Source organism: Photinus pyralis, unplaced genomic scaffold (genome assembly GCF_008802855.1).
Source record: "Photinus pyralis isolate 1611_PpyrPB1 unplaced genomic scaffold, Ppyr1.3 Ppyr1.4_LG5, whole genome shotgun sequence".
In the NCBI taxonomy this organism is placed as follows: Eukaryota; Metazoa; Arthropoda; class Insecta; order Coleoptera; family Lampyridae; genus Photinus; species Photinus pyralis.
In genome coordinates this window covers 21630587-21639631 of record NW_022170596.1, presented here as the reverse complement: position 1 = coordinate 21639631, position 9045 = coordinate 21630587, and the positions used below count along the sequence as shown (strand labels likewise).

At 34.8% G+C, this 9045-nt stretch overlaps 1 protein-coding gene across 1 annotated transcript; it reads right to left on the bottom strand.

Moving 5' to 3' along the window:
- Positions 1-4961: 4961 nt before the first annotated feature.
- On the bottom strand, positions 4962-6870 carry LOC116170877 (retinol-binding protein pinta-like). Its single transcript, XM_031487421.1, has 5 exons — positions 6231-6870; positions 6019-6178; positions 5603-5975; positions 5275-5383; positions 4962-5224 (listed from the first exon to the last, which is right to left on the bottom strand). The coding sequence occupies exons 1-5, from the start codon at positions 6367-6369 to the stop codon at positions 5073-5075; spliced, it is 933 nt and encodes a 310-aa protein (XP_031343281.1). The 5' UTR covers positions 6370-6870; the 3' UTR covers positions 4962-5072.
- Between the last annotated feature and the right edge of the window lie 2175 nt (positions 6871-9045).

The following is a 9045-nucleotide window of genomic DNA, read 5'->3' as shown; positions in this document are numbered from 1 at the left end:
ACGCATTTAATGGTTTTTTGAAAATTGCTATTAACGGTTTGTGATCCGTTTCTACTATGAATTTAGTTCCGTAAACGTACTGATGGAATTTGTTTACACCAAATACAATAGCTAATAATTCTTTTTCGATCTGAGCATAGTTCTGTTGTGTTGTTGTCATAGTACGTGATGCATATGCACAAGGTTGGTTATCTTGTAATAGTACTGCACCTAAACCGGATTTTGATGCATCTACCGATCATGTAATTGGTTTTTTAGGATTATAATATCTCAGTATAGGTTCTTTGATTACTAAATTTTTTAATTCTACAAATGCTTTATTTTGTGGTTCGCCCCATTCAAATAAATTTTCTTGTTTGATAATTTCCCTAAGTGGTTGAGTTTTTTCTGACAAATTTTCTATGAATCTACCAACATACGTGATAAAACCTAGGAATCTTTGTATGTCTTTTTTATTTTTAGGTTGAGGCATATTTTTTATAGCATCAATTTTTTCTTCATCTATCATTATCCCTTCACTCGAGAATTTATACCCTAAGTATTTAATTTCCCCTACTCCAAATCTACACTTACTTAAGTTAAATTTTACATTTTGCTCATGTGCTTTTCTGAACACGTTTTTTAGACGCTCGTCATGTTCCTGTTTGTCTTTACCGTGCACTAAAATATCATCAATGTATACCTGCACTCCGTTATCCGCGAATATTTCTTGGAATCGTTCCTGAAATACTTCACTAGCGGTTTTTATACCGAAAGGCATTCTTAAAAACTTGTACCTGCCAAAAGGCGTTGCAAATGTGCATAGTTTACTTGACTCCTTATCAAGAGGTATATTCCAAAAACCACTTGTAGCATCTAATAGTGTAAAAACTGTGGAACCATTAATGTTTGAAATTATGTCGTCTAAACTTGTTAATTTATATTTTGAATCTTTGATGGACTCATTTAAGTTTTTTGGATCAAGGCAAATTCGTAGAGAACCGTTATTTTTCCTTACAATGACGTAGGAATTTACCCACTCAGAACTTCCTTCAACTCGTTCGATTATTTTTAAATTTACCAATTCGTTCAAGTGTTTTTTAAATTGTTCTTGAATCGCAAAAGGTACATTTCTGATAGGCTTAACAACTGGCATTGCATTTTCATTTAGTTCAATGTGGTAGGGTCTCCCTACTTTCCCTATTCCTTTAAATAAATTTGAATTATCGTTAATTAGCTTTTCGTATCCTGAATTACAATTTTTATTTATGGCATAAATTTCTTTTAATTTAACCTCCTCGTGAAATTTGATTATGTCTAACTCAACACAAGCGTTTATACCAATAATCGACCCATTGCCTTTGTGAATATGGAATTCAACATTTTTAATTAATTTGTCTTTTAGTCTAAGATGTAAATAGCATTTACCTACAATCGGAATTTTCTGACCTGTAAAAGTTAATAAAATTTCATGCGATCTTTGAATGCTTTTTTCATTAAATTCAATACTTTTCAATTGGTCTAGTGAAATTATGTTTGCATTAGCACCAGTGTCCACTTTAAAATTGACAAACACATTGACTTTGTTATTTACAATCAGTTCTATAGTACAATTATTAATTTTTGAATTGTTACTAATTTCATTTATCAACAGACTTTGTTCGTAATTATCATGATCAACAATTTCATTTATTTTCCTATTTCTATGTGATTTATATTTACAGACATTTGCAAAATGATTTGGTTTTTTGCAATTATTGCATAAGGCACCATAAGCAGAACAGTTATTAATTGAGTGATTTTTACCACATCTTGTACAATTACTTACTTTTTTAAATTGGTCTTTGTTATCAAACCGTGACTTCGTCTCCTTATTGGCACGTGAGTTTGATTCCATTGTTCTTGTGGTCCTTCTAATGCTGTCGATCTCGTTCACTCCTTGGGACTGTGACGATGTATTTTGTTTCATGTCTCGAAGTTGTTGGCGGGAACTCTCCGTTACGATACAACATTCAATGGCCTTGTCTAATGTCAAGTCTTCCTTTTGTAGTAGTTTTTCCCTGACAGCTTCGTCCTTGATTCCAATTATTAACATAGTTTTTATTAATTCGTTCCTTAATGCCTCTTCACCCAAATTGCATAGTTGAGCTTGGTTTTTCAGATTTGTGATGAATTGTTCCAGCGGTTCCTCATTTTGTCTCGAAGTAAAAAATTTGTAGCGTTCATACGTGACATTTGTTTTTGGAACAAAGTAATTTGCGAACTTTTCCTTGAGGGAGGCAATTTTATTTTTCTCGTTATCTGCAAACGTGAAACTGTTGAAAATGTTAATGGCGTCCTCACCCATGTGATGAAGCATTTGTGCGCATTGGATCTTCTGGTCCTTGCCATCTAACTCTGTTGCTGTTGAATATATTTCGAATCGCTGTATCCAACTTTTCCAATTTTCGGCTAGGTTTCCACTTAATTTCATAGGTCGTAGTTTTTCATTTGAGTCCATTTTTAATTTCTCTGCTTCAATTTTCATTCATATAACTTGATTTATCAATTAAATTTAGGTTCGTGACTGCGCCATGTCATGTCTCTTTGTTAGTCAAATACGAACTGGTTTATTCACATTGAACATTGATACAATATGTACATAGACATTACAATACTTTAGTGTATGATTAGTTGCATACACCACACCTGGCGTAGGTATAATGTACAATATTTTATTTGTTACTCATTTGTAAACAATAGTAAACGTAAATAATTAGTTCTTAAATTGATCTTGAAGAAATGTCTAAAATATCATGTTTCCATGTAACAGAGACTTCGCATTAATTCTGGCCAATGAAATTACTAGATTACTAACTTGTAAAATTTTTACAGGTCAGCTGTCAGTTTTACAGGTCAGCTGTCAGTTTTACAAGTCAGTAGCGTTTAAACATGACGTTTACCCGTTTGCGTTTTGTCTTGTTAATCAACGTTTACAACTGAGTAACAAATAAATATATTTATAAGCACTTATGGCCGTTTGCACCGACAAATTTAAGCGGACAATATTACGATTTCGAATTTTACAGGGGGGGGAGTGATTTAAGCTTTGTTTTGGGTGCCTACATACCCCGCGAAGGCCCTGATTTAAGGGACGAAATTATCTGCTATTTGCAGAACGAACATTTACGCCGAATTCTGACCTGAACTGATAGCTGCTAAAATCAGCTTCTAGCTTCCTAGCTCGAGGTAGGTGGCTACTGCGATTACCGTTTTTTGAACCTGTCAAAACTTAGATCGTTTTAAGCAACTTGTAAAGAATTGTTTTCCATCTGTGTGTATGTATAAATTCTTCGAGGGAACGGCTCAACGGATCTTGTTCACGTTTTTTATCTGTATATCACCAATGGATATAATTCTTGCAGACGTCTCAATCCTAGTCTCAATCGCCCTTTGTGAGTAGGTACCCTCTTCCGACAATCCGTCCTTGAGGTATAAGGGAATATACCCGATCACGATAATAGGTCGAGGAGGAGGGCTATGGTTGGTAGAAATTAATTCCTTTCGTTGAGACCTTTCATTAGAATACAATGAGAGATAACATTAATTTTTAACCCCCCCCCCCCCCTCAGGCCCCTTCGCTCACTGATCTTGAAAACGAGTTGCACGGGAAAGTTATAGTTTATACAAACCAATTTACAAACAAAACGCAAACAATAGCACATTTTTTTTAATTCATAAAAAACACGCTGTGAACACGATAACTTCCAAACGCTTGGACCGATTTGGTTCAAACTTTGCACAGTTGACCTATATGCCACAAGTAAAAAGTCTATTGAAAATGGGTCAAATCCAATGACTCCGTGGGGTCACACCGAGGTGCTCTGCCGCTTTTTTAAACGCTCTTTATGGGTTTATTGGAGATGTAATTGATGAAACTGAAGAAATTTTAAAAACTCAGTTACTACAGAATACCATACAAACCGAAAGCTTTAGCACAACCATTCTCCAAAAGCAATGCACTAGCGATTAATATAGAGCTTGTAATAGAACCGAATTTGCACGCTAAAATTCGATTTAAATATTCCCAAAACCGGCCCTGGCCACTACGAAAGAATTCAAGATTGCGCTTTGTTTCGTTTCCGAACGTGGAACACGTGTTTTTTTCTTCTCTGTCCTGCATTCAAATGGGCCATAATTTACAATAAAAGTGTCAAACACTGGGCGCGTCAATATTAACAATTTTTGTCTAGGATTTGCTCAAAGGGGAAGTTTGGGGAGACGTGTGTGGGCTTTGGTCAAAGTCAGTGGTAATTTTTACGTTTCGAATACCGAGTTGGTGCTGTATTTTTCTTCTTTTATCTTTACGTTTATTGCATTCATCTAATAATTATATGATCGTGTTAGATTATTTGCCAAATTAACGACATTTCAGTACAGCATGGGCATTATCATTTATAGCGCATTCCAAACACAAATTGCTCTTTTATAATTATGCTGAGCATACTGTGAATTAAATGCAAGATTCCATTATGTTTTCTACGTAAATAAGTTGTTTTTCAATTTAAGGTATCCCTTTGTTCCTAGTGATGGTTTTACCTGCCAGCGCACAATATGAATTTCTGACCGATTGACGGGATTTTATTTATATAAAATAGATACAGTATGGTCTCTTAGGGATGATATAATACGAGTATTTTTTTATATGCAGAATTACACGATGTAATAAATATTATAGCGATTCGTGAATGGTGCTCTATTTGGAAACATCGATACTACATACATTTAATTTATATTTGAATTTCTTGCGGCGCGTTTTCTTTCTTTTGCATGAATATGTTACTCTTTGTTTACAGGGTTCTTCATGTGGGGGCGAGTGGCGTGATTGTTATGTGTGTCAAATATTAATTCTTTAGGAATTCCAGTGGAGTCTAGGATTCGACATTATACCAATTTACTTGACACCCATCATAATATGCATTCATGTCATTAAAGACAACTAATTTTGTTTTATAGTTTTATTTACAACAAATAAGGTAATAAAAACAAACACTGTCAGCGATGCGTGGACTGCTAGCTTGCAAAAACATTGTGGATGTTGTGAGATTTGCTCATTAGTCTACACTAAGTTTTCTAAACGATCCTACTACACCGAACACGTCACTGGTTGTCTTCGGTTCGCCTTGCCTGATCAGTTCGTTGTTCCTGTACATTTCTTCTTCTAAAAAATATTGTCTTTTGTTTTCAATCTTGTTTTTCCATTTTTCTATGATTTTGTTTGGCAATTACATCGAAACGGTCGTGATATATTTATACCTGTCAATTTGACACAAGATCCGTTTGCCCCGTCCAATTCTATGGGAAAAAAAGACTTGGGTATATACTCATAGGCTTCTTCGATATTTTTCGCAGAGAACACTTGTATCTTAAAACAAAGTGAGCAATAAAGGTGAATTATGTACCTATACTAAATAACGGGCGATCAAAAATGAGTTGCTGTCGAGTCGCCTTTGGAAGTTTAAGTTAAGTACGATTTCCCATGTAAACAAAAATTCCAAAGGTGACTCGACAGCAACTCATTTTTGATCGCATGGTATTCACAAGCACTATTAAAAAGTAGCCTTTTAGGGCAATCGTCACTCACCCTGTCTTTAATTTTCTTTCCGAAGAATGGCATAAAGATGGCGGAGAAAACTTTCTCAATAGCCGGCATTGCATTTATCAAGAGTATTCTTCTAACTCGGAGTGGATATGCACTCTGAAGGCAATGGATAGACTGCATAGCCAGTGTTGGGGTGAACTGCATTAAATAGCTAGCAGGCAATCCTTTCATATTTATTATAATTTCTATTCCAGAAACTATTAGATGATCATCTTCTTCCAGCAGTGCGTCAAGTATCATAAAAAAGTATTTTGATGGAACTATTTTAGGTAAATCTAAATCAACGCATTCGAAATTAAAATAACAAATTCTTGGCCCATCGGAACCGTTTGTATTTGGTAACGGCAACATAACTCTAAACAAAAATAGTTTAACACTTCTTTTAAGAACCTACTTACCCCCTGTTAAGAAGCGTTTGTATATCTTCAGTTAATGGGTCTCTGTCTGAGAAAAACTCAGGAATTAAAGTGCGTACCGTGTAAAAGTGATCGAGTTTTTCTTTTACACGTTCCAGGCTCCACTTGCATCCTCGAAGAAAAACCAGTAACGAGTCATCATCTAAATGACACATTTAAAAAAGGACAAAGAAAAGAGAAAAGTTTGAGCTAACCTGATTTGACCTTTAAATGTGGTTGCTTTTCGATCCATTCTCGAATACCCAACAAACATTCGTCAATCATAGGTGGATCTTCGTTCAGTTCTTCGATCGCCTTTCGTTGCAAAGGCACAGAAAGGGTTCGGTAAACCATTGCGCGCCTAAATTCTGCTTTACCATTGAAGTGAATTTATGTTCATGACGAATTTATATCACAGACGATCTAGATATGACACGAAGTATATTTAAATACCTAATCATGAATAAATGCAATCCTTGTGAAAAATTTATGGCTTGTAACGAATTCGAGGTTACCAGCGCATCATAATTCCAAGATGGTGAGAAAGTTCACTTTTTAGACTATGAACCAAAATGATATTCTTACGCATATCGGCATATTGCGTGTACGGAATTATCGCAACCCATAGCAGTTAATCTGTGCTATATTAGTACAATAACAAAACATGTGAAGTATAAAAATAGACAGTAAACTTTGTGTACAAGTTTAAAGATCTGCATATTAGCGATTATGTCTCCACAATAAGAAAACAAGCATAAATTGTGCACAAACCATTGTGCAGATAAAGCGCATTTTTTTAAACCGAAATAGTTACAAGCTAAGTAGTTGGGTTAAGGTATAACAGCATGCTAAATACTATTGTTGTAATTGTAATAAATGAATTACACAGTGTACTTTCCTTATATTTATTTAGTTAGCGAATATACTTGAACAAAAACATGAATACAATAATAATAAAAACGGTAACGCAGTTGTACTTCATATTCATAACCACAGACTATATCAATAACATACAATGTGATACCTAAACTATATACCTACTCTATGGCTACATTCAACAAATACGCGCTTCGAATTTCGATGTTTATCTCCTTGCTATACCATGCTCCTTACTAGATGATTACTTAATTGGGCGGAGAGGGGATCTTATTTTTCCGTTTGTAGGTTTCCAACATTTTCTGAACAATCATAGTTAAATTCTTACACCGCCAGTAGATGTGTCTCGCTCAGACGATCTTTCCGATGTTAGTGAGTATACCCTCCTCCAACACTCCGTTCTGCAGAAATTTGCACTGAAAGTGCTCATTGACGACAAACGATGTCGAGTTCCGTAATAAAAAAAGGTAGTATACTGTTTCATATCTTACGTGACATGTCAAAGCTTCCTTGAGAAGAAGTAAACAAAAATTCGGCTTCATCAGCTTTTTTGAAAAGCAGCCCTAACGTTAGTGAACCAATGGGAATTAACTGAACACCTTCGCCGTTACTGTCCATTATGATATAAGCGTTTTAAGTTAACTGTTAAGTGTGGAAAAAGGGGATGAACTTTTGCACGAAATGAGTCACGCAGGTGGGCGGGCAGCTCGGGGGTTTTTAGACCTCAATTTTTCGATGAGCTAGAAACAGAATATATTTATGTATAAGTATACAAAGTTACAAAAACTTTTTCTTGGATATTTGGTTACAATTTGAGTTTTGACTGTACTATTTTAGAGTGTTTATAATAATAATATAATAATAATAATAATAATAGAATTGTTATTTGTTATTTTATTTATTTATTTCTTTTATTTTTTTTTTAGGACCCTACATAACTTCACCAGACACAGACACAGACACTAATCGTTACTTGATTTTAATCCGTGCGATTAGTTAACCAGGCTAGACCTGAGTTCTCACAAGACAACACCGACCATAATAATAATAATAATAATAGTGCCTTTATTGCAGTGAAAAGAGTTCTTTGTAATACAAAAATATGTAGAGGTGAAGTTCAGCGAATGCTGCTCTTCCACTTAACCTCTAGGTTTAATTACAATAAGTAAACTTTGCAACGTCAAACATAGATTAAATATGCTGTACATGTGTGCGAATCTTTAATGGGGTAGTAAACAATATAGAACCATAATGTAGATTGGTAACATTTCAAAAAGTACACACAGATAAAATTAAAAAAAAAATTAAAAAAATAAAATTGGATCCCGGTAAAACGCATTTGGTTATCCACAAGGTATGACTTAAGTTGTTTTTTAGCGCATTTCCACAAAAATAAAAAAATGCGTTATTGTGGCCAGTTTGTCCGTCCGTCCGTCCGCTCGTTCGTTGAGACGATACTATAGCGCGTTCGCACCTCCAGATTCAGTATGGGTTCTTATGGACTAATTGCCTCTCTTACTAGTTTGCGTCATTCTTCGATAATACTATCCTTTTTTCTAACCGCATTGATGTCAAATTGACATATGATTAAATTGAAGTATTAAAACAAAACATAATCTCCTTGTGCGGTCATTGTCACGTTTGGCAAGCATGTACTGTATGTCCATAAGCACGATACTGAATTTGGAGGTGCGAACGCGCTATAGTTCTTTATCTTAAGAGCTAGATTGTTCTACTTTTTTCGCTATATGGTTTCGTTATGGTGTCGAGGCTTGCACCAAGGAAAGAATTTTTTCTGCGTTTATTGCTAAAAAAGTTATTGTAAAAAAACCAAAAAACCGTTTTTTATATGTTCCATAATTTTTCAAACTTTTTTATTTATGGAAGATTTTAAGCGAAATTTGATACATAGGCACTTGGAATAAAGGAAAATTAAACGCCAGTTTCAAAATTTGGTTTTGCGCATGCGCAGTGTAAACTTTTGAAGCGTTATGAATCTTTTTTAGAGGTAAAGACATGTGAAATTTTCCAATCAAGATGAAACTGAGAACTCCTAAAGCCGAAGTTAATTACGTGCGTAAGTATAGGTAATAAGTGCGGTAAATAAAGTGTTACCATGGTGACATTAAGTCCATCATGACCCACACAGTTGGA

Coding starts and splice junctions, on each gene's coding strand:
- LOC116170877 (XM_031487421.1), bottom strand. CDS start 6,369: ATGGTTTACCGAACCCTTTCTGTGCCTTTGCAACGAAAGGCGATCGAA. Junction 6,179..6,230: donor ACATTTAAAGGTCAAATCAG/GTTAGCTCAAAC, acceptor TGTGTCATTTAG/ATGATGACTCGTTACTGGTT. Junction 5,225..5,274: donor ATCTTGTGTCAAATTGACAG/GTATAAATATAT, acceptor ACAAAATCATAG/AAAAATGGAAAAACAAGATT.